This window comes from Phacochoerus africanus, chromosome 1 (genome assembly GCF_016906955.1).
Source record: "Phacochoerus africanus isolate WHEZ1 chromosome 1, ROS_Pafr_v1, whole genome shotgun sequence".
In the NCBI taxonomy this organism is placed as follows: Eukaryota; Metazoa; Chordata; class Mammalia; order Artiodactyla; family Suidae; genus Phacochoerus; species Phacochoerus africanus.
The window spans coordinates 83,013,986-83,040,406 of NC_062544.1; the positions used below are offsets into that span (position 1 = coordinate 83,013,986).

General features: G+C 45.5%; 1 protein-coding gene and 1 long non-coding RNA gene across 3 annotated transcripts in view; one reads left to right on the plus strand and one right to left on the minus strand.

The window, feature by feature from the left end:
* The window catches only part of SH3BP5 (SH3 domain binding protein 5), a 114,465-nt gene that overhangs the window by 61,209 nt on the left and 26,835 nt on the right, over positions 1-26,421 (minus strand). The window contains exons 1-2 of one of the 2 annotated variants that reach the window (XM_047768498.1): positions 18,150-18,435; positions 16,451-16,513 (exon numbers count right to left, since the gene is read on the minus strand). In XM_047768498.1, the coding sequence (XP_047624454.1) occupies positions 16,451-16,513; positions 18,150-18,287 (201 nt within the window). In that variant the 5' untranslated portion in view covers positions 18,288-18,435. Of the gene's footprint in view, positions 1-16,450; positions 16,514-18,149; positions 18,436-26,421 lie in introns of those variants that run through there. The other variant, XM_047768508.1, reaches the window with a different exon arrangement.
* LOC125120388 (uncharacterized) lies at positions 17,463-22,360 on the plus strand. Its single transcript, XR_007133310.1, has 2 exons — positions 17,463-17,776; positions 21,304-22,360. It is a non-coding gene; the product is annotated as an uncharacterized LOC125120388 (long non-coding RNA).

Below are 26,421 nucleotides of genomic sequence, written 5' to 3' on the forward strand. Positions count from 1 at the left end.
AGGCCTTACTGTATAGCACAGGCAACTACATTCAATACTCTTTGACAAATCTTAATGGAAAAGAATTTTAAAAGGAGGGAGTCCCCACTGTGGCACATTGGGTTAAGAATCTAACTGCAGTGGCACAGGTTGCTGTGGAGGCACAGGTTTGTTTCCTGGCCTAGCACAGTGGTTAAGGGATCCAGTGTTGTCACAGCTGTGGCGTAGGTTGAAGCTGCAGCTCTGATTCAATCCCTGGCCCAAGAACTTCCACAGTCCATAAAATATATATATTCATGTTCATATATATATATGAATGTATATATGTATAACTGAACCACTTTGCTGTACAGCAGAAATTAATACAACACTGTAGATCAACTATACTTCAATAAAATAAAAATTTTTAAATCTCAGTCATTCAATACCAAGGCTGGAAAAGCCTTTGCCCATCATTAGCTCAGAGGCCCCCATTTCACAGACGAGGTAACTGAAGCTCCTCTCAAAGATGTGCATCTGGCAAGTGTCAGGGCAAAGACTGAAAACCTGGTCCGCTAGGGCCCAGATCAGCATTCTTTCATCTCACCAGCCTCAGTGAGGATCTCAGAAGATGCAGCCTTCACATTCACAAGCACACATCTTCAAAATACTTCAGGCATGGGCTCCAGCCTCAGACTTCTGGATTCAAAGCTTGGTCCCCAGCCCCCTGTCGTGTGACCCATGAGAACTGACTCCATCTCTCAGCGCCTCCATTTCTCAGCATTGTCCTCAAGAGCTGTTGTTGGAACTAACAGGATAAACTATATAAACCACTCAGCACAATGCCTGACATAATAAGCTTCCGATAATCAGTAATGATTTTTTTGCAGTATATTAATTTACTATTATCCTCCTGTACCTCACATTATACAAGATAAATATATATAAAAACATCTTTTGGGGGTATAGGTAATTTACAACATTGTGTTAGTTTCAGATGTACAGCAAAGTGAATCAGTTATACATACATAAATGTAGTGATTTTTAGGGAGGTACTGTTATTCAATAAATGGCAGAGGTTAGAAAAGGACCAAAGCTGGTTGAACATTGCCAGGCACTTTACAAACAGCACCGTATTTAATTCTTAACAGCACAGCAGGATAGGTACTGCCCTTCCCACTTTAAAGAGAAGGAAATGAAAAACCTTGAAAAGCTAAAGAAGAAAAAAAAAAAACCACCAAAAAAATCCTTGCCAAGACTGCACAGCTTATGAAGAGGCAGAGGGAGAATTCAAATCCAGCTCTCTTGAACTCCTAAGCCAATGCTTTTCCTCTATCAGCTCCAAAACAAGTTTTCCTGTGCCTTCTTGATCCCAACTTTCATAGCATTAATGTAGTTTGCTTGAACAAGTCCTATCTTGGGGAGTGGATCTAATTTCAAGCAAATGCACGCAATACCAAAATCCTACTTCTGCAGTGGGGACAGCAAACCCATGAAAGGGAAGAAAGCAGCATGTCAAGAGCTGCCCAAGGAGTCTGAGAACCTTCCCCCTGAATTTATAAAGTGTCTGTCCAGCTATTGTACTTTGAGATTCTAGGCGCCAGTAATTTTCTCCAATAGGCATTGAATCCATGGCATAATTTTCTCAGACCAAACTGTCAAGAAATAGGCAAAGCAGCAAATAATTTCTTATACCAAGACCACATAGCACTGCTAAAAACTGTTCCCTCTTGCTTTCATTGTTGCTGGCTCATGTAAGGGTCACTGAGAGTACTAATCAAAGTCCTTGCTCTGCTAGCTGGTTAACCATTAAGGCGACTTGGCAAGGCACTGTGAAATGTGGTTGTTCATGAAGTAAACGGATATCCTGCAGGCCTTAGAATGAGTCACTGTCTCTGTATCATCACCATGAGTGTGACAGTTCTAAAATGGGACTCAAAATGCTTTGGTACTGCTTCCATCAAAAGACGGAGTCTACAGAGTTCTGGTGTGGCTCAGTGGGTTTAGGACTCAGCGTTGTCACTGCAGTGGCTTGGGTTCAATGCCTGGCCTGGGAACTTCTGCATGCTGCAGGCACAGGCAAAAAAAAAAAAAAAAAAAAATGGAGTCTGCATCCCCCTTCTCTTGATTCTGGGCAGGCTTGCGACTGCTTGGACCAGCAGAATAGGACAAGAGTGCTGCTTGGGACTTGTGAGGCTGTGATGCTCCCACTGGTCATCTTGGGACACCCACCGTGGGAAGCCAAGCACCATGAGGAAGTCAGGGGACCTGAGACCATTGTGCTGGGAAGGCTGGATGTACATACTGACCATGACCTGCTGAGCCCCCAGCCAAGAGGCAGCGTTCACAGTCAGACACAAGAGTGGGCCTTCCCGGACGTCCAGTCTAGTTTGGTTTGGTTGGGCCTTCGGATGAGCACAGCGCCCAATGACTACAACCATAACAACCACCTCATGGAGCCCTCTCCAAATTCCTGACCCACACATCAAGGGCAAAATAAAGCAGTTGTTTTAAGCTATGATGTTTGGGGGTCCTTCGTTAGGTTAAACATAGTAACCAGAACAATGAGAAAGGACATCTTCCTTTCATCTCTTCTTCCGAAAAAGCCAAAAACAAGAGGTTAGAGAATATCAAATCTATAGTTTTCCATCTATCAGGATGAAGCCAAAGGCTTCTGTGTGCTGGCAACAAAACGGTCAGGTGGACAAAGACACTCGGACCCCTTTTGTCGTGCTTTGGGAGAGCGTTTACATTCGGTAGGCTTGGCAGTGGTGAAATAAACAGCGGAGGTTCCTGTCATTGTCTCCCCGCTGGCAGCTTCTTTCTGTCAGAGCAAGCATTAATATCTCTTGGATAATCCAGCCAAACACAGCAAAGGAAAAAAGTCAGGCAAGAATAGGACAAAATTGTTTTCCACCTTCAAGGAAATGAAAGAAACTGGCTCTCCCAGCTCTCTGAGAGGGGCTTTGCAAAGCTTGGTTAAGATGCCTTGCATGAAAGGGATCCAGTCCTTACTGCAGGAAACATGAATATGGCAAGAGAGACTCGGTAACTGTCAGAAAGCAGGGCAGGGCAAAGATACCTGGGACCCCTGCCAAAAGATGAGGTTCAATAGATGTTTAGTTCATCCAGCCAACACACACACCACTACATTAAAAGTCCCTACAATAAACGCTCAGAGGGAAAAGGAACAGCTCAATGTTAAAAAGGCTACAGCCTGCAGGGACCACAGCACTCTACCAATGGGGGAATCTGAAGATTCTATCAACCCCTGAGACAGGAAAGGATCTGTCACCCGCCCCCTCAAAGATCTGCCTTCTTTGGAGGTGAGGACACCCAGAGACACATCAGGGTCAGAGGAGACACATCTTAGATAAACCTGGGGACACAGTCACATCACTGTGAAACAGCCCATTGCATAGGCAAGTGCCTAAGTTCCTATTATGGTTCCAGCTACATGGCCAGGAAAGTGCATACACCATCTCGCTGGTCTTCACAGCTTAAAGGGAAGACACATGTGATTTTTTTAAGGCAGTAGACTCCATTTATTGAAATGGCTATTTCTATACTATTGACGGCTATTTCTATACTATTGACGGCTATTTCTATACTCGAGCCAACAGCCCACACTGTTCATTTTGCCTAAGTTACTACAATGAACGACAAGAGAGCCTTTATGTGCCCACAAGTCTTAATCCACATAGAAATGGTGCTACTACTCAAATCTGTAACTATTCTAAACTAAGTCTGAAGATCTACATATTCTTAACTTTTGGAATGTTTTCCACTATGCTACCTTGGTGATTGTTTTGTATTTTATAAATAAGGGTTTCTTGGCTGCAGATAATCCCAAAATGTTTTTAAGGCACTTTCCATCCCTCTATCTATGAATTACCACAATGAGAGCTTAGCAATATAAGTAATTCACCAAGCAAACCCATTAATATCAGGGTTTATCTACTGTTAGGGCAAGGAATACCAAACTGGAAGTTTTTTCCCACCAGCCTTCATCGTTCCTAAAATTCCTTCCATAGAAATTCATTTCTTTGCCTCATGAAAACATCTTTTCACAAGAGTGCTTCGTTCTCCACCCTCATGTCCGGCCTACTGAAAATTATAAAATATGGTCATTGTACATATTTCAGAAAACATTGAGAAGTGAAAAATTAAAATCACCAGCATTCTTGGCAATGAACAGCAACCACTAGGAACATCTGAGGGTATGTTTTTCTAGAGCCCTGCTTCTCAAACTGTGTGGTAATGGACCCTCGCCTCCCCACCACCAACCAACATCAAATCAACACGTCTGCAGAATACAATAAAAATAAACCAAAAAGGTGAAATGCCACTTGGATGTCAAGGCAACAGTGAACTATTTAAAAGAAAAGTTTCTAAAGTCTTGCTCTCAATTTCTATATGTTACTTCACCTTAATTGGTTAACAAGCAGATCCTAGCCTGTGGATTACAATGTGAATCTCTGTTCTAGATCTTTTTTCTTTTAAATGCATGTCTTCTTTTTTTCTTTTTTTATTTTTTAGGGCCACACGTGCAGTATATATAAGTTCCCAGAGTAGGGGTCAAATCAGAGCTGCAGCTGTCAGCCTAAGCCACAGAAACACAGGATCCAAGACACATCTGTGACCTACACCACAGCTCAAGGTAACACTGGATCCTTAACCCACTGAACAAGGCCAGGGATTGAACCCACATCCTCATGGATACTAGTCAGGTTCGTTAACCACTGTGCCAGAATGGAAAGTCCAAATGCACGTGTTCTTTGACTGTATGTATATGTGTGCTTACATATGCTCTATACACAGCTTTATATAATTTATTCCCATTATATTTTTTCCACTATATTTTTTCCACATGGCCATGTGTCCATACCCACACGTGCCATCCTATTTTAATGGAAAAGACCACTCTTAAAACCCTAGCACCTGCAAGCAGGCAGAATCTTACACCTCCTGGAGCTAAGACCTCTGGGGAGAGAAAGGAGGTCCCAGGTTGCACTTTACCAGTGTTGCAATTGTGCCCAGGGTTGGCGCTGCCTGAGGACAGCCTGTGGACAAATGCAGCCACTGCTTTTGCAGGACACTGCATATGACAACACCAAGAGCCAGGAGTCCATGGAGGGTTTGGTTCCAACCACAAACTCTAGCCATTTGCGCTGACATTCATGGTACTCCCGGATGCAGGCACAGCAGGAGATAGTCAGGCACAAGGACGGGGAGGCCAAGCCCCTCCCTCCTGGGGCTGATTGCAATGAGGGAGCTAGACAAGTATGCAAATGACCAGAACGCAGCCTAAAGGATGTACACAGCCTAAGTGCCAGTGCCTATTAGTACAATCTCCTAGGTCCCCGCTCCAGAGATTCTGAGTCAGTCAGTCTGGGAGTTCTACAATTGGGTGTGGTATCGTGTTAAATTTGGTGGATCATTCTTAGGTTTAATGGTATTTTTGATTTATGCTAACAAGGTCCTGTGTCAAGCTGGGGCTGCTGTGGCACTGCTCAAGGGCAGTGGTTCACCACGAGGGGCAATTCTGCACCCCAGGGGATACTTTCAAGTCTAAAGACATGCTTGGTTGTCGCACGTCCGGGGTGGGGATAGATGCTGTGACGGGTGTCTAGTGAGTGGATGGTGCCTCCTACGGTGGGCAGGACAGCCCCCCACAGGAAAGAACGCCAAAAGACAACATCAACAATGCAGTTAGGCAACTCCTTAAGAGCAAGACACTTAAGTTGGGCCTCAGTTTTGTTAGCAGAATGGGGATAATAACATCTATCACATAATGGTGCTGAGAAACCATTACATATAGAATGGAGAAGCAATGAGGCCCTACTGTACAGCACAGGGAACTACATCCAGTCTCTTGGGATAGACCATAAAATAAAATAATAGGAGATAAAGAATGAAAAAAAAGGAGTTCCCGCCGTGGCTCAGTGGTTAGTGAATCCGACTAGGAACCATGAGGTTACGGGTTCGATCCCTGGCCTTGCTCAGTGGGTTAAGGATCCTGTGTTGCTGTGGCTGTGGCATAGGCCGGCAGCTATAGCTCTGATTAGACTCCTAGCCTGGGAACCTCCATATGCCGCAGGAGCGGCCCTAGAAATGGCAAAAAGCCAAACCAAAAAAAAAAAAAAAAGAATATATATATGTATGACTGGTCACAATGCTATACAGTAGAAACTGACACAACACTGTAAATCAAGGATGCTTTAATAAAAAAAATTTTAAAATCATACTAAGGATTCATAAGTTTATGCAAAGAGCTTAGAACAGGGTCTGGTACACAGGAGACATTTTGATAATGACGATAATGATGGTGACTAACTACCACTATTACTCAAGAGCAGTCAGGAGACAAAAACAAGTAGAAAAGACATTCCGAGAGGGAAACAAGTCCCACCACACTGCAGCCCTCACCTGCCCTGTTCAGCAACAGCAGCAATGGTATTTATTGTTTATTTTTTAATTTTTTATTTTATTAAGTTTTTTCCTTTTTAGGGCCATACCCAAGGCATATGGAAGTTCCCAGGCTAGGAGTCCAGTCAGAGCTGTAGCTGCCAGCCTACGCCACAGCAACATCAGATCTGAGCCACACCCGCAACCTACACCACAGCTCATGGCAATGCCAGATCCTTAACCCACTGAGCGAAGCCAGGGATCGAACCTGCATCCTCATGGTTACTAGTCAGATTTATTTCTGCTGAGCCATGGTGGGAACTTCTGTTTTTTTGTTTTTGTTTTTCCATTATCTATCTATCTATCTATCTATCTATCTATTATTTTGTGTTTTTAGGGCCACACTCACAGCATATGAAGATCCCAGGCTAGGGGTCAAATCAGAGCTGCAGTCTGCAGGCCTACACCACAGCCACAGCAACACGGGATATGAGCTGCATCTGCAACCTACACCACAGCTCACAGCAATGGTGGATCCTCAATCAACTGAGCGAGGCCAGGGATTGAACCTGTGTCCTCGTGGATACTAGTTGGCTTCGTTGCCAATGATCCATGACGGGAATTCCAGCAATGGTATTTATTGATGGCTTACTATTCACCATCTACGGGAGGAGGAAACTGAGACCCAGAAACATTAAGTGATTGGCCCAAGGTCACACAGCCAGGAAGGGGCAGGCTGGTTGACATTCATCCACTCAGATATCAACTGAGCACCTATTACATGCCAGGCAAATCCCAGGAGAAGATGCACTTTAACACAGCAGGGCTTACACCAGGAAAGAACTGATTTCCACACCCCAGCAGACGGCCAAAGAGTGAAGTCCTATTGCTCAGTGATGGCAGAGTCCATCCTGCTGCAGTCCTGGCCTTACAAGCCCTCTCCCTGGCCCCTTGCCCAGAGCTGGTCTCTGACAAAGAGACATCATGTGGGGTCTGGGGAGGGCAGAGCTGTGGCCAGCCTGGCTCCAATGGACATCTCACTAGAACGTTCTCTGCATCTGATGCCCCACGGGTCCTGGCGTTCCCTGCCAGCCCCGCACCCAGGCTGAGCGTGGAGCAAAGCCCTCCCTCACACTCTGTCTCCTCTTGTCACCCAGGGAAGAATCATGACTCCAATCCACAGAGGAGGTGACTCAGGCTCCAAGGGGCCAAGTGCCCCTCAAAGTCAGCAGACCTCAGGTTCTATCCTCATCACCTGATGCCAAGACCTCCTTCCATCCACCTACAGCTTTCAGTTGTTTTTTTCTCCCTCTATTAAGTAAAAAATCCAGTGTAAATAATTCAGGCAATATAGAAAACAATCAAGACAATAAATCTCACTCATCTCTCACCAGATACAATAACTGGCATGTAATCCTTTCCAGATATTTTCATGCATATAAACATATTTTCCAGAATAGCATCATGATTCTAAATCATGACTACATGCTTTTGGAACCTGCTTTTTTCCATTCAGATGCCTTTCTAGGTTAACAACAAGCTGTGTCATCGTTTGAAGGCCTGGATTCTCTCAGCCATCGCCAGTACACAGGATTCATTAATTTCACCAACACCCTATCACTACTCATATGCATTCACAATTTTCCAACATCTTAAAAACAATTCCGCAGTGAACAGTGCTGGACCTGCATCCTTGCCCAGTTATTCCCTTAGGATAAGTTCTTACAACATAAATTTCTGGGTCAAAAGTCACCATACCCTGGATGAATGGATAAAGAAGACATGGTACACACACCACACACAATGGAATGTTAGCCATGAAAAGAATGAAATAATGTCAATTGCAACATCATGGATGGACCTAGAGATTATCATACTAAATGAAGTAAGACAAAGACAAAAACCATATAATATAGCTTATATGTGGAATCTAAAATATGACAGAAATGAACTTATCTACAAAACAGAAACAGACTCACAAATCTGAAGAACAGACCTATGGTTGCCAAGGGGGAGGACTGGGAGTCTAGGATTAGCAGATGCAAACTATAACATGTAGAAAGGATAGACAAGCTCCTACTGCAGAGCACAGAGAACCTGCATTCTTATGTTTACTGCAGCATATTCACAATAGCCAAGACATGGAAACAACCTAAATGTCCATCGACAGATGAATGGATTAAGAATATAAGGTATATCTATACCATGGAATACTACTCAGCCATAAAAAAGAACAAAAAATACCATTTGGGGCAACATGGTTGGAACTAGAGACTCTCATACTAAGTGAAGGAAGTCAGAGAAAGACAAATATCATATCACTTATATCTGGAATCTAATATACGGCACAAACGAAACTTTGCACAGAAAAGAAACTCATAGACTTAGAGAACAGACTTGTGGTTGACAAGGGGGAAAGGGAGGGAATGGGATGGACTGGGAGTTTGGGGTTAATAGATGCTAACTATTACATCTGGAGTGGATAAGCAATGAGATCCTGCTGTATAGCACAGGGAACTATATCCAGTCACTTGTGATGGAATGTGATGGAGGATAATGTGAGAAAAAGAATATATATATATATATATATATATATATATATATATAATGTGTGACTGGGTCACCTTGCTGTACAGTAGAAATTGGCAGAACACTATAAATCAACTCTAGTGGAAAAAATAAAAAAATCTTTTAAAAAATATCCTGTGATAAACCATAATGGAAAACAATTTTTAAAAGTCGCCCCTCCCTGACGTGCGGACAGCAGTGGGGGGGGACCATCACCCAGGCAGGAAGCCCTAAGACTTACTATTCTGATGGCCAAACTTCAGGTCAGAGCTGTGTGGACAGCAACAGCTCCAGCCTGCGTTGCCCAGAGGCCCAGAAGAGACTTGAAGCATGTTGATCTTTACAACCAGCAGATGACTACAGGGTCTTATCAACAAAGCCCCACTCTCCCTCCGCCACGCCATGCAGGCTGCACTGGACCCTCCACTTATAGGATGCTGACCCTCCCAAATAACTTGGAGTCCCCAGGCCTTGATGCCAATGCCCGCCCCACCCCCCATGGCAGCAAAGCCTCTCCTGGCTCCCAAGACCCTGCCCAGGCCCTTGAGTCTGTGACTGCAGGCTTGAATCCAGGAGATACCAGCACGATGAGGGCCCCACCCAAGACTCAGCCCACAGGAGGCCCTCAGCGTTTGTTACATGAATGCCTCCAGGCTGCTGTTTATTTCAACCAGATCTCAGCAGGATACAAAGAGGTCCCTGACTGGCAGCCTAGAAAACACACACACACACACACACACACACACCTTACACACACACACACACACACACACACACCCCCTTAAAGGAGAAAGTGCTAAGATGTGACAGCACTGTTTGCTCCGAAAATAATTTCTCTCTTCTCCTGACTCATACTAATAATTCATTACAAAAGTCCAGGCTACTTTCACTTCACCCCCACCTCCCCTCTCCCACCACCACCGTCTCCAAGATCAAGACAGTTTTTTGTTTTTTGTTTTTTTAAAGAAGGAAATGTTTGCTGGTTTCTGGCAGAGGAAAAGACAGATTCCGGGTGCAGGCAGGCCTTATGTGAGTCTGAGGAACACAGATGCCCAGAATCAGAGACTCTTTCTAACAGCCCCCACCCAAGCAGTGAGAGAAAGACCATGGCCGTTTACAATGAATTGCCTTTGCCTCCCCGGTGAAAGGCAGGCTAGAAAAGTCAGTTTGTGATTCCTCTGAGCCAGAAAAGCTGTATGTGGGCAACTAGGCCTGGCTGCACCCTTCCTCCTCCTCTTTGACCATTTCAGGCCCTAGAAGAACCCGCCTTCAAAGAAAGCAGGGGGGCATAAGGAAACACTACACATGGTGATAAAAAAAAAAAATAACTGGCATGGAATATTAGAAATCTTGGTTGTAACGATTTAGAAGTTCTCTGTGAATCTGAAACAAGATGGCTCCAGTGGGCACTCATTGTCAAAGTGCATTGGCACATTTACCTGGCAGGGCCGTGACATGGAATGACCTATGCTTCTCTCTCTACAGCAATCGCACACCCCACCCCCAGAAAACCAGCCCCACCTCAGCTGGACCAGGCCCTGCTCCCACTTTAGTACCGGCTACTCCTGGCATTGCTGGAATGCCCTTCCCCCAAATGGCCTCCCTCCAGGTGGGCTTTCACAAGGAAGCAAAGAGTAGGTGCTTAAGAAATATTCAATAGTACAACCACTATGGAAAATGGTATGGAGGTTCCTCAAGAAACTGAATGTAGAAGTACCATATGATCCAGCAATCCCACTCCTGGGCATACATCTGGACAAAATCACAGTTCAAAAAGATATATGCACCCCTATGTTCATTGCAGCACTGTTCACAAGAGACAAGACATGGAAATAACCTAAATGTAACCACTGACAGGTGAATGGATTAAGCAGACATGGTACATATAAACAATGGAATACTACTCAGTCATAAAAAAGAATGAAATAATGCCATTTGCAGAAACATGGATGCAGCTAAAGATTCCCATATTAAGCCAGAAAAACAAATACCACATGATATTACTTATATGTGGAATCTAAAATATGGCACAGACGAACCTATCTACAGAACAAAAACAGACTCACAGAGATGGAGAACAGACTTGTGGTTGCAGAAGGGGAGGGAGTGGGATGGACAAGGAGTCTGGAGTTACTAGATGCAAACTATTACACATAGAATGGACAAGCAGTGAGGTCCTACTGCACAGCCAGGATCTACACCCAATCCCTTGTGACAGAACATGATGGAAGACAGTAGCAGAAAAAGAATATATATGTATATGTATGAATGACTGGGTCACTTTGCTGTACAGCAGAAATTGGCACAACACTGTAAATCAACCATAATTTTAAAAAATTCTCAATGAGTTAAAAATTAAAACTGATTAACCAATGAGCCTGTGGGAAAACATGTGTTTTCTTAACTAGAAACATCAGGCTTATATCCAAGAACCTCTGGTTGAAAGGTTACTCCATTCAACAGCTTGGAAAGGCTGGCTCTGTACAAATCAGAGTACAGATGTCATGCTGTCCAGACAAGGTCATAGGCAAACCGAGGTTGCAGGAAGGGGCAGGTGTCTGCCCGATAACATGGCAGGGGGCCAGCATCAGACACCTTTGGTCACTCTCCCATTCAAACTGCTGAGAGACAGAATGGGATCCAGAGGCGAATCCCAGCCTACACCTCAGCTGCTGGCTGCCGAGAAGCAACTGCCCCACAAACTAGTCACTAATTCATTTTTTTTAACATACAATTTTGAAAAGCTACTTCCCATTTACAGTTACCACAAAAATACTGGCTGCATTCCCTATATTGTATACTACATCTTTAAGCTTATCTTACACCCAATACTTTGTACCTCCCACTCCCTACCACTATAACCCCCCGACCCCCACCGCTGGTACCCACTAGTTAGTTCTCTATACCTGTGAGTCTGCTCCTTTTTTGTTATATTCATTACTTTTTTGTATTTTTTAGATTCCACATATAAGTGATACACACAGTATTTGTCTTTCTATGCCTGACTTGTTTCATTTAGCATAATGAAACAAGTCCATTCATGTTGCTGCAAATGGCAATTCATTCTTTTTTATGGCTAATATTCCACTGTATGTATGTATGTGTACACACACACACACACACACACACACACCTTCCTTATCCATCTATCAAAGGACATTTGGGCTGTTTCCATGTCTTGCCTATTGTGAATAGTGCTGCAATGAACATAGGGGTGCATGTATCATGTATCTTTTTAAATTAAAGGTTTAGTTGTATAAGCTTAAATAGGCATCCTTCACACGGTCCATTTAGTACCATGCTTTCTAGACTTTTGTGCCTTGTATTGGTGACTTTGCTGTTTAAAGAGGCCCCCGAGCCTAGTGCCAAAGTGCTATCTCAGGTCTTAAGCCCAGGAAGGCTGTGATGAGCATTATAGAAACAACACACGTTCAATGAGCTTCCTTCAGGCTGAGCCATAGTGCTGATGCCTGTGAGTTCAACATTAATGAACCAACAACATACATTGAGGTCCAAGCTCCCTTGAGCCTCCGGTCGCAGCGTCTCCCCAGGAGCTGTGGTTCCACATTCACTAATTCAAGGTTCACGGTGACTTTAGCAAAAATGACCACAAATGAGAACCAATCATATATAATAAAGTGGCTGCTTCCTGCCTGCATCCTTCTGCATCCACGCCCAGCATCCCCACTGCTCTCCATCTGCCCCTCTGCACCAGGGCTCCCTGGCTTGGCAGGCTTCTGCTCAGGTGTCTACTGGAGACTCCTGTCACATCACTCCTTTACTAGAGTCATCACAATTAGAAATTACAAGCCACACCTCCACATCTCACCCCTAACTGAAATGTCAACTCCCCAAGGCAAGGCCTCTTATCTTGTTCCCCTGCCTACATCTGCAGGCGCCTCAGTGCTCAAGGCAAGCTTGGAGCCCAGTGCTTGCCCGAAGGGACACAGCCCACCAGACACACGGCCACCATCTCCCCTGTGTGTTCTGGGAGTGTGACAAGTGTCCAGAGAGCCTGCGCAGGGGCTGAAAACCCATCAATTAGACCTGGGCTTCCCGGGGCCCTGTGCATCTCCTGAGCCCTGGAAGCCTGGCCAGTCCCAAGTGAGATGTGCTCCAGGTGTAAAAGATACACAAAATGTCAAAGACTTGGTACCAAAGTATATGTAAAACATCTCATTAGTGATTTTCAATATCAATTCCATATTGAAATTATTCTACCTTGGACATTCTGAGTGAAAGGAAGGAAATCAGAATTAACTTCAGCTGTTTCTTGCTACTTTTTAATTAGGCGCCTAGAGAAGTTGTAATGACGCACAGAGTGGCCATATTTTCCTGAATCCACCTTGGTTACAAACCATGCCATGGAAAGGGCAGCCAGCAACACGGGGCAGCCCTGACCACCTCTCCTGGCGCCTGCCAAATGCTTTCCAGTGCCAGGCAGGAAACACCTGTCCAGTGGCTTCCCGTGACACACAAATAACTAAGAGTGTTCAGAAAGGGGATTCGGAAATCAGGGCTAAAAAGAGTTCAGAGGAGTTCCGGTCGTGGTGCAGTGGAAATGAGTCCGACTAGGAACCATGAGGTCACAGGTTTGATCCCTAGCCTCAATCAGTGGGCTATAGATCTGGTGTTGCCGTGAGCTGTGGTGTAGGCCGGTGGCTACAGTTCTGATTAGACCCCTAGCCTGGGAACCTCCATATGCTGCGGGTGCAGCCCTAAAAAAAAGACAAAAAGACAAAAACAAACAAACAAACATAAAAAAGAGTTAAGAGATGAAACAACCGTGCCATCAGGAGAGAAGTGCTACCAGAACAGGGCCAGCATCAATCAGGCCTACAAACAAGGGTTGAATGAATAAAGCAGAATCTTTCAAAAAAAAAAAAAAAGAAAGAAAGAAAGAAAGAAAATTTCTAACTTGTCTGTTCATATTTGAGATGGCAGAATATGAGGGCTGGTGGGGATGTGGAAAATGAGGGGGCTCTGATGTGTCACTGAGCTGTGAAAACACTGAGCCTCTGTGAGAAGAGGTGGGCCCTGCCTCCCTGCCTGCCAGGCCTCTGCCATCCAGCAAAACTTTCTACAATGATGGAAGTCCTCTCTGATCTGTCCAACACAGTGCCTAGTGAGCCCTTGAAATGTGGCTACCGTGACTGAAGAACTGAATTTTTTTGAAGTCTGATTTAATTGTAATTAACGTAAATTCAAAAGTCACGTGTGGCAACTGGCCGCCATCCTGGGCAGCACAGGTCTAGGCTGCTGTGACAGGCTAGAAAGAGATAAAGCTGGTAAAAACACTTTGGAAACACCAAATCTTGATAGAAAAGGTACGGGCTGAATGTATTATGAACCTGATATTCTCAGTATGGACATCCCTAAAAAAACTAAAAGCAGAGCTGCTGTGATCCAGCAATCCCAGTCCTGGGCATGTATCCAGAGAAAACCATAATCTGAAAAGATACATGCACCACCAATGTTTATACCAGCACTATTCACAATAGCCAAGACATGGTAGCAACCTAACTATTTATCAGCAGAAGAACAGATAAAGATGTGGTACATTATGGAATGGAATACTACTCAGCCATAAAAAGAATGAAATAGTGCCATGTGCAACAATACGGTTGGACCTAGAGATTACCATACTAAGTGAAGTAAGCCAGACAAAACAAATACCATATGCTATCACTTATATGTGGAATCTATAAAAAAATGATACAAGTGAATTTATATACAAAACCAAAATAGCAAAAAAAAAAAAAAAACAAACAGAAATAGACCCACAAACATAAAGAACACACCTGTGGTCGCCAAAGTGGAAGGGGAAGGGATGGATAGGGAGTTTGGGATTAGCAGATGCAAACTATTATGGATAGAATGGATAGACAACAAGGTCCTACTGTATAGTACAGGGAACTAAAAATCAGTATTCTGTAGTAAACCAAAGTGAAAAAGAATATGAAAACTAATTTTTTATATAGGTACAACCGAATCACTTTGCTGTAGAGCAGAAATTAACAACACTATATATAACTATACTTCAACAAATTTTTTAAATTCTTAGTTAAAAGAAATGAAGTAAATATAATTACAAATTTTCTTTAAAAAAAAAAAACTGTGATTCTGAGAGATTTCAATTTCCCAAGAGACTTCATTCACCACACATGAAAAAAACTGAAACCTGCAGATTTGACTTCACTTGGGGAAGAAGAGTAGCCAGTGTTCACAGATACCTCTCATCAGAACAGAGCAGCTGGCAAGACCCCTTCATGCACAGCTCAGAAAACCCACTTCAACCCTCCAGGGCCACTCTAGGTTCTGTATCTCCAGATCCTGGACATGCAGGCAGAAATCAAGGTTGCTCCTGTGTTGCGGAGGAGATGGCATTCCTATCTCCCACTCCTGACTCACAGGGACGAGCGGTGTCCTGCCTTTTCCACTGACCTTCCCTGCATTCTCCCTGCTACAAAAACAGGTCCTTCCACAGCAGTTCTCAGACAGAAGTGGGGGTTGTTCAAGTTGGCTGATGGATGGTAAAACCAACTGCTGCTGAAAACGATGGGGACAAACTAGGACCTGTGAAGAATGCTCATCTCTTTACACTCAGGTTGGAAGATACTCATGAAATTCAAATTGAGGTCCTGTCTCCCAAGATTTTTCTGAGCAGGAAAGCCCTTCCCAGTCTAAACAGCTTTTCATGGAGTTCCCATCGTGGCTCAGAGGTTAACGAATCGAACTAGGAACCATGAGGTTGTGGGTTTGATCCCTGGCCTTGCTCAGTGGGTTAAGGGTCCGGCGTGGCTGTGAGCTGTGGCGTAGGTTGCAGATGCGGCTTGGATCCCGCGTTGCTCTGGCTCTGGCGTAGGCTGGCGGCTACAGCTCCGATTCGACCCCTAGCCTGGGAACCTCCATATGCCGCGCGAGCAGCCCAAGAAATGGCAAAAAGACAATAAATAAATAAATAAATAAACAGCCTTTCATTACCATTGAGATCATTATATTCTACGCACAAGCAGTCGATAAAGAAATAAAGGGGTAGAAGCGGGGTAGGGGTGTTGGGGGAGGGAAGGGTTCTTAGCCCAGAAAGTCAATAAAGATCTAAATCTTCCTAAGGAAACACACAATATTTCCAAGCACCAATGTAAGGAGCTCCCTTAAAATACTTAAGAGATTTGTGTGACCTCATTCACTCCTGTCCATTGAAGTACACAGCCAATTTCCCCTTCAGTCCTTTTAACTTTTCCACAGACACATTAACTTCAGGGCTTAAGTCTGTGTAAAGCCCTTGCTTTTGGCCCCATGGAGGTTCCATGATTAAAAAAATATATATGAAATTGGATCCACATGTGTTCCACCCACAAGCTGGACTCAGTGGTGTATTTTATTCTGTCAGACGCAGGCTGTTGCTCAACTGCGAGAGTGAATGCCAGCAACCACCTCTTAAAACAAAATGAACCAGCCTGGTGTCAGAGAGACAACACCACTTCCCCAAAAACAAGCACCCAGCTTTCTGTACCTCAAGTTCAGTCTCCCTTCTGTTGATATCATCCGTGGACTGATTTAACTTCTCCAGTTCTCCCTGATGAAGAAAAGGGAGAGAAAAAAGCTTTCAGGGATTGTCTTTTGTTTCTGGTATGACTCTGCCCCCCTCCCAACCTGCAAAATTACTCCAGCATCATTTGCAGGAAGAGGAACCAGTCAGTATTAATTTTCAAGGAAAACAGTTGAGCCTTGGCTAAAGAACAAATGAAATGTCAGCATTTCTGAAACCTTTATCTGGGTGGTAGCCCTTCTGAAAATGACTAAGGTCCGAGGAATTTTCTTTTCTTAGAAGGTCAAATATTTTATTCCAGGTATGTGCCTTCAGGTAAACTCACCTGTTACAATGATTTAAGGGCTGAACCCAAACAATAACCCTCTGCTTTAGAGCAAAAACTTGCAAGAAAAAAAAAAAAACACAAAACCAGTAAGAGCAAGCAAACAAAACCAAGCCAAAAAGTAAAACCCAGTGAAATGATTTATATCAAGGCAGAATTCTGGCACTTACTCATCCATGGTTGAGTATTTTTCTTTAGAGACGAAAATCTTTTCAACTGCCAATTATTCAACCTTCCTAGCTGTTTACAAAACAAACTAAAACTAACATAAACATTGATCCTTTAAATAACATTTACAAACTGACATTTTGTTTAAAAAAAAAAAGTGCCCAGTATGAAGTTAACTCCTTTTACTCTGCAAACAAAGGATCTTGTCAACAGAATTCCCCTACCCAGAAAACAAAATTTAGTAGTTCCAACTGATTTTATTTAGAATTCCTAATGTAAAGATTTTTCCACCTAATCTGTCTTGCTAACCTGCCGTAACAATTCATTTAAACGCCAACAGCTGAGTTAAATGAGCTTTTAATTGATCTGCGCACTGAAAAACCAATTAGGTCTTCAGAAATCGCATCGCGTGCTGCAAAACAATATTTATTTTAAAAAATGATTTATGGAAAGAGTCTTGGAAAGGAATATGCTGTTCTTTTTCCCTAGAGGGTGAAGAGGTTAAGCTTTCGCTGCTAGATCTCGGCTTGGAAACTGTCTTTTAATCATCTCCCAGAGAAATGGAGGCAAGGAAGCCAGGCCAATCCCCTCGCCTTCTCGCCACGTTAGCTTTGCGCTGTTAGCCCCCAATTTCTGTTCACTGCCGACCTCAAAAGGAGGAAACGCTGGGTTTTAAACCATTTGAGGCCAAGCGGAGGGCTGAGCCAGTGGTGACAATAAACCCTTCGTCCTGCTAACAACGAATCAAAGCAAGAGGGAGAAGGCTCAGGCAGGCTCAGGCCAGGCACCTCAGCCAGGTGAGTGCTCCGAACCCCAAGCATGAGAGGCCACCCTGCTGCAGGGGCGGCGACGCCCACCGCCCCCCCCGGCCCGCGCCCACGCGGCCCTCGGGCTCTCGGAGCCCGGCGTGGCGCCCCCGCCCCCTTTTCTCTTTGTTGCACGCCCTCCCGAGCCGCCGGACACGCTGCGGCGACCCCACGGATCCTGCGGGGTAATCCCCACGATAGAGTCAGGCCGCGTCCACGCGGGCACCGCAGCCTCCCATGAACCGGGTGAAGCCGGGTACTCTGTCTCCTCCAGCACCGGACCTACGCGGCCACCTCTCCCGGGTGCAAGCACCGGGGACCGCGAGGCGGGCTCAGTGCCAGTGCCGGGATCCACGCGCCCTACCTGTATCCGGGGGTCCACTTCTTCCTCCTCCTCCAGCCCTGGCTCCATCCCCTCCTCCTCCTCCTCCTCCTCCCCCCGGGCTGGCGGCGGGAGCTCGGCCGCCTCCTCCGGCCGGCTCCGCTTCGGCGCCGCGTCCATGCGGGTGGCCGGAGAGAGAAGCGAACGGCGGACTTCGGAGCGCAGGAGTGGCGTTCGCAGGCTGGGCCGGGGCCGTCTGGCCACCGCCCGGTGCGCTCTGGAAGCGCCGCTCACTGCCGCGGGTCTTCGGCCCCGAGCAGGAGGAAGTGGGCGCGGCCGCCCCCTGTCCGCCGCGGCAGTAAGCGCAGCGCCGCCCGCTCCGCCCCAGGCCGGCCCGCCTGCCCTGCGCGGCCCCAACTATGGCCCCGGCACCCGGGCTCCGTCACAAAACCTCACTCCCGGAAAACCTTAGGGTCGTGAAATGGAGGAGCCCTCACCCCTTTTAACTTAGTAGCCCGAAGAGATCACAAGCTCCCCAACGTCAGCCGCCTGGTGACAGGAGTGCTTTTCTCCCTCCCTCCTCTGCCCAGGCAAACTAACTGCTTGGAAGGGAAGTTAGGGGTATTGCCACTGTCTGAAGTCACCTTTAGAAGCTTGTATTGAGTGACCCGGGACCAGTTTCAAGACTCACTCAAACTCCTGTATACACTGGAAGCCCTTTTGCCCCCTTGGGTGAACCTTGGGAATTGAATCTACCTGAAGATTTCCCCAGAACAGGGAACTAAAACATATACTCACATAAACACAAAAGGATAAAGAGGGGAGCCAGCTGCAGCTCCATGCATGGATTCTTGGTCCAAAGGCTGTGGCCCCCACTGGGCCAAGCTACGTGCTTTTCAATGGGTTAGATGATCCTCCCTGAATAGCCAGGAAGCATGGAAAATCCACAGATCAGGGATGTGCGTGGGTGGGTACAGCCTTCTCAAGAAGATGTGAGTGTGTGGAGTTCCCATTGTGGCTCAGTGGGTTAAGGACCTGACAGTGTCACTGTGAGGATATAGTTTCAATCCCTGGCCTCGATCAATGAGTATGGTTCCAGCCTTGCTGCAGGCAACCATAGGTTGCAGATGCATCTCGGATCCCACCTTGCCTGTGGCTGTGGTGTTAGGGACCTAGCTGCAGTGCTGATTCAACCCCTAGCCCAGGAACTTCCATATACTCCAGGGGTAGTGGGAAAAAGAAAAAGAAAAAAAGATGTGAGTGTAACCCTTGTTAATGGACACACTCTGTCCAAGGATTTATGAACTAGTAAGTTTTCCTGCCCACCCAAACAGGTAGGGAGCCAGAACTTACTTGCCTGGCAAACTCAACATCACAAAAAGCCAAAGAATAAGGGTATATCTGTGCTTTTATGAAATGTCAGGGCCACTGTGATGTCAGGGGAGCAGAAAGTCAGATGTCTTTAGTGAAGCAGGCAAGGACATTGCCACTGACCATTGCTAATGTCTCCTTCACTACAAAATTGCAGGGTGTACACACTTCCTACATGGAGGCTCGTGGCCCATGGGCTCTGTGAGTTTGAAGGGAAGACTTGCTTGAGAAAGGAGCTTCTTTCTGAGAGCCTGTCATTAAAGCCAAGCTTGGAAAAACCTGCTTATAATGGTTTTCTGAAAGGCTTAGTTGGAGGGGGGTATTTACTCTTTGGGCAGGCTTCCACCCTACACACTCAGACACTGTGGTCCACTGTCAAAGAACCTTTGTTGTCTCCTGGAAGTATAGCCTTGGGTTTGTTTCTAAACAGGTCACACCTGTTCATTGTTCTTTAAATCAAGGAAGCCTCAGCAATTCTTTGAGAGGTGTTCTCAAGCTCCTTGCTAAACACATGGTTGCATTTTGTTTTCCAGTGGTAGGTGAGGTCAGGATCAAGATGGCCATTAAGAGTAACTTTGGGGGAATTCCTGTTGTGGCTCAGCAGGTTACAAACCCAACTAGTATCCGTGAAGATGCGGGTTTGATCCCTGGCCTCACTCAGTGGGTTAAGGATCTAGCATTGCCATGAGCTGTGGTGTAGTTCGCAGATGCAGCTTGGATCCAGCATTGCTGTGGCTGTGGTATAGGTCAGCAGGTGCAGCTCTGATTTTTCCTGTAATCTGGAAACTTCCGTATGCCTCAGATGTGGCCCTAAAAAACAAAACAAAACAACAACAACAACAACAAAAGAGTCACTTTAGGACGCAAGAGCCACCAGTGTTTCCTTGGTGGCTCAGGATTGAGCCTATAACTGAGCAGTTTCATCCTGATTGTGAACAAACTGAGACAGAGGTTGAAAACAAGGAAAGTGAGGTCAGCCCTGATTCTAAATGCTTCTCAACTCAAACAACAGCCTCCAAAATACATTTCTATTTAAGCTTGGATCTAAGAGCAATAGGGTGGCTCAAAATGCCTCTATGGGACATAGGGAAACTGCTCTAGAACCTCAGTTTAGACTTTGGTTGTTGATGTTGTTGTTGTTCTTTTAGAAGACCTGGACCAGCCATAGCATGAATCCCAAATAGTGTTCTGAAGCTAAAATAAGGAAAATAAACCACTGCGGTACGATATATTTCATTACATACATATGCACATCGCTGTATAGGAAAAAGGTTTAAAAGGAAGGATTCATACCCAACAAAGGATGGCTAGCCTTGGAAAAGGGAGGGAGGGGCCAAGATTGGCTAAGATTGGGGGGGGTGGTCAAAGGGAACTTTTAATCTCTCGCTATTTTCTTTTCTTTTCTTTTTATTTTTTTTTGTCTTTTTAGGACCTCACCTGCAGCATATAGAAATTCCCAGGCTAGGGGTTGAATTGGAGCTGCAGCAGCTGGCCTACACCACAGCCACAGCAATACCAGATCCAAGCCAAATCTGTGACCTATGCCACAGCTTGTGGCAATGCCAGATCCTTAACCCATTGAGCGAAGCCAGGGGTCAAACCTGCATCCTCATGGGTACTAGTCAGGTTCTTAACCTACTGAGCCACAACGGGAACACCTCAATCATGTTTTCATTTTTTACAAAGAGGGTAGGTATATTTATGATTATTTGTATATTTCTAAAATAAATTTAAAACAATGCATAATGTATTCATTTTCTACTGCTGTGTCACAAATTACCACAAATTTAGTGGCTTAAAACAACACTCATTTATTGCCTCATAGTTCTATAGGCCTGACGTTCGGACCTGGTGTGACTATCTTCTCTGCTCAAGGTCTCCCAGACTGATTCCAGACATCAACCAGCCTATATTCCTTTCTGAAGACTCTGAGGAGAAAATCGTTCCAAGCTCATTCAGGTTCTTGGCTGAATTCACTTCCTTGTGGTTGTAGGACTGAAGTCTCCATTTCCTTGCTAACTACCAGCCAAGGACCAACCTCAGCTGCTGGAAACTGCCTGCATTCCTGACCACTTGGCCCCTCCAACTTCAAAGCCAGCAGTAGAGATTTCCTGTGTGTCGAGTCCCTCTGATACTTCAATCTCCTCTTCAGGAAGACCCCAGTCCCTTTGAAGGATTTGCTTGATTAGGTGGGGTCCACCCAGAATAGTCTCCCATTTTTCAAGGAGAGGGTTTTGCCATATCTACAACCTAATCACTGCCGTGACTGACCTGTCATATTCACAGGTTCCCAGCATTGTACGGGAATATGTACAATAGGAGGCAGGAAATGGGGTAATCCTAAACTTCCGCCTACCTCACATGCTAATAATGCAAGCCATGTAAGTGGCTTGTAACCCAAGCAAATGCTTAATATTTATTTTAGCCACCATACTGTTCTGGATGAGTGGCTCTAAAAGTATGGGCTACAGACCCCTGGAGGTCTCTAAGACCTTTCAGGATGCCCCTGAGGTCAAAACTACTTTCAGACTAAGACAGGATTTGCTTTTCCACGCTCATTCTCTTACAAGTGTTCATCCTAGTTTCCCAGAAACTATGTAACATACCACAACGGATTTAATGCAGATGCTGTGAGAACCCAGCTGTCCCCTATTGCAGCACATTAAAGAGATGTGCAAAAATGTAAAGCAATGCCTTTATAACTATCTGTTTTGGAAACTTTTTCTGCCCTCTTGGCATGAAGACATTCCCAGGCCAGGCATCGAACCTGAGCCACAGCAGTGAAAACAGCTCCTTAACCCACTGAGCCACAAGAAAACTCTGGAAACTCTTTTACTCTTCATTTTAGAAACTAAAGTAAATTATGAAATTATGATATTTAACATGTAATAAATGTATTGTTATTTTTAGCTGAATTAATTTTAAAGGTTTTAAAAATTGGGTTTTTTTTTTCCTACTTTTTAGGGCCCCCCCCATGGCATATGGAGGCTCCCAGGCTAGGGATCGAATCAGAGCTACAGCTGCTGGCCTACACCACAGCCACAGCAATGCCAGATCCAAGCCATGTCTGCGACCTACTCCACAGCTCGTGGCAACTCCAGATCCTTACCCCACTGAGCGAGGCCAGGGATTGAACCTACAACGTCATGGTTCCTAGTCAGATTTGTTTCTGATGTGCCACAAGAGGAACTCCCTCCTTTTTTTTTTTAATTGTTTTAATTTCTACACAGTAACTACCAGTAGATACAATCACATAAACTACAACTCTTTGAGATCTTCAGTGGCTTAAAAAACTAAAGGAGGAGTTCCCGTCGTGGCACAGTGGTTAACGGATCCGACTAAGAACCATGAGGTTGCGAGTTCGATCCCTGGCCTTGCTCAGTGGGTTAACGATCCGGTGTGGCCGTGAGCTGTGGTGTAGGTTGCAGACGCGGCTCGGATCCCACGTTACTGTGGCTCTGGCGTAGGCCGGTGGCTACAACTCCGATTAGACCTCTAGCCTGGGAACCTCCATATGCCGCGGGAGCAGCCCAAGAATTGGCAAAAAAAAAAAAAAAAACCTAAAGGAGCACTGGCACTAAATACTTTGAGAACCACTGATCTATAGGAAATGGATCCCCTAGTTTGAGTTATCCCTTCTTACTTCTATTTAAATGTTCAGTGCCTCCTTTGCTTAAAAGGTTCATACACCCATCCCAAGAGCCTTGCTGGCCATTGGTGGAGAATTCCCAGTGCCGTACATTTTTTTGCATTTCAAAAGGCTCTAAGCATAATTTAACAATTTCAAATGATAGGGGAGATTAGGTGCCACTTGTGTATAGTTATTTCCTGGGATCTGTATTCTGTCAATTCCTATGAAGAACTCATCACCCAGTTATAACATTGTCCCTTTAGAGAAAACAGTCAGCTTTTTGGTGTTCGTGTGTGATGTGATTTCCAAGAACACACTTCTGCCTTGTCAGGCTTTGGGGGTGGGGTATCCTCAGGGGTGGGGGGCACACCTGTACCAGAGCTGTGATTTGGGGCAGCTCGATCACATGGTGCACAGCATGGGCAAAGTGGGCATGGCTGATGTCTTAAAATACCAAGGACTCTTGCTCAGAGACTGCCTGCTGCTGACTGAAGAAAAACACACAACCTAAAAGTTGCTATTTGAGGACCTTATAGTCTTCAGTAAGGTCCTGAGGACTATAGCCCCAGAGGCAGCCTCTCTGATAGCTCAGAGGCACTGTTCCAGAGAGGTGGGGGAGGGGAGCAGGGAGCCAAGATATTCACCAGTTTTTGCTGGGGGCGGGGAAAGAGACATGTCAAATATCAAAAGCTGATGGCTAATCACAAAAATAGACATCACAATGATTTTCATGCTTTTCTGTGTATTTGAAGATGAAAGCATCCTGGCTCATTGAAATTATTCCTCAGGTATGCATCCTAGCTATCTAGGGTCAGTATCCTGTTTTCCTCCCTTCTGAATCCCCTCAAGGCGCACCATCAGGGCTGATGGCTTGATTGCAGCAACATTCTTTATCTACTGGAATGGCAGGCGACATTCTTCGTCTGCACTGTTCCAATCACTTTTACTATCACTTTGCAGTTTGGTTAAACCGAGGGGAAATATGCTATGTGTTCATTGCCTCAGGTTGAAAATCTTCCTTGGCAAAAATCATGGCCTCTGTTCTGGCCCAGTTGCCACTGAGGACAGTGGGGTGACATTTAGAAAGAAAGAGGAAAAACGTATCTGGCAGGATGAGCCTAGGTTTACCTATTTCTCCATAATGACATGATCTTATTTCTCCTTTTGTAACCTCCACTTCCTCACTAATGTCACACATTTACAATCCAAGCCTCCTCTGCCCTGAATTATAAAGCAAGCAAGTATCAGGCAAAGAGAGACTCTCTTCTTATTTAGCCCCACCCCCACTGGAGTGAGCCTTCAGGGATGTTTCTGTTTCCACAGGTGTGGACAGAAACTTGGATTTATTTAATAAACACTCACAGACAATCCTGCCCCGGTCTAAAATGTTCTCGGCCTTTTTTTGTGAAAAGAGAAATGTGACCTTTCCCCTCAAAACGCATGCAACCCGGGAGCTGAGGCCTGAGAGGAGGTGAGGGGATCTGCTGACTCCATTCAGGGAGCTTGGGTGGAGTGTAGGGCAGAAAGAGGGAGAGGGCTGGCCATTAACACGGGTGATGGAGCAGCCCTTTCCCTCCTGGCTGATGCAAAGGGCCTTGTCACACTGTGGAAACACAGAGGTCATCCTGTCCTCTGCCTGCAAGGTTTTCCAGAGACGATAACCCTGAGTCTTGAATAGTAAACAGAATTTCCTCAAACTAGGGAGGAGAATTTTGACAAAGAAAGAAAGGGTTTCCCAGATAGGAAATAACATGGGGAAATCGTGGGGGGCTGGTCTAGTCAGGAACGGCAGGAAGGGAGAGCACTGTGACTTGGGGCCCGGAAAGGACAGTAGGGACTGGAAGTGGCAGGGGAGGAAGCCTAAAGTAGAAGTGAAGGTATGTCCGCAAGGGCTGTAGGTGCCCAGCCAAATCTTTGGACTATAGGCTGTGGACAATGAGATACCATCCCAGGTTATATTCATTGATGTCCTTTTTTTTTTTTAGGGCCACACCCTCGGCATATGGAGGTTCCTAGGCTGGGGGTCCAATCGGAGCTGTAGCCTCCAGCCTACACCACAGCCACAGCAAAGCTAGATCTGAGCTGTGTCTGTGACCTACACCATAGCTCACGGCAACGAGGGATCCTTAACCAACTGAGCAATCCCGGGTATCGAACCTGCATCCTAATGGATACTAGTCAGATTCGTTTCTGCTGCACCACAACAGGAACCCCTATTGATGTTCTTTGTTCATGTACTCATCCAACAAATATTTACAGAGTACTTAAATGTTTTAGTCACTATGCTGGGCTCAGGGTACCACCATGAGCAAGAGCCACAATCTCCCTGCTGTCATGATATAAGGGGTAAATGCATGCTCAGGTCAGGGTGATCAGAGCTGAGGGCTGAGCAGAAGATGGACAGAGCAGAGTGGGGGTGCTATTGCGATTTGGGCAATGGCCCTCGGAGAAGGGCATTTTGACCAAGACCCAAAAGGAATGAGAGCTTAAACCCTGCATCCCTTTGGGTGACAATCACTCCAGTGCCTGAAGTGGCGTGTGCAGGGTTCCCTAAGAATGCATTTGGTGGGAGAGAAAGCACAAGGGGTGTGGACAGAACAGAGACTGCAAGGGAGAGCTTGCTCCAGGGAGGTGAGATCAGAGCCTTGCAGGTGGTTGAGTGTGTCGGGCCTTCACATGGTAGGGAGTTGGGGTTTCATTCCTAGTGAGTGAACAAATAATCACTCTGACCTGGGTTGGGGGATATTGAGGAGCTGCGGGCAAAGGAAACACAAGGAGATAAGGGTCAATGAAAAAATGCTGCCTGCCTTATCCATAAACAAAGGATGTTGTGTCCATTGATCTATCACATTATAGCCACCCCAACGGTGAACCCTGAGGGGACTCAGAATGGGAAAACACAGGATTCTGGCCCAGAGAGCTGAGGTGCATAGCAAAGGAATGATTTCATTGAGCCCAGGCTCTTGCATCTTCCCATACACAGAAAAGCGCTAACTTCATTAAGTTGAGCTATCTGGTTTTCTTTAATTAACAATAATCTTTTGATGTTCCAAATATTTGGTCTTTGTTGCAAAAATTTCTGGCTCCTTGCTTACCTTTTTGGGGTGGTCCCTTGGAGCTATCTGAGAGTTTGTCTTCTGAGCTTAAGTCCTCAGTTTTGTCTGCTGAGTAAAACATAACTCTCAGGGGAGTTCCCGTCACGGCTCAGTGGTTAACAAACCCGACTAGCATTCATGAGGATGTGGGTTTGATCCCTGGCCTCGCTCAGTGGGTTAGGGATATGGTATTGCCATGAGTTGTGGTGTAGGTCAG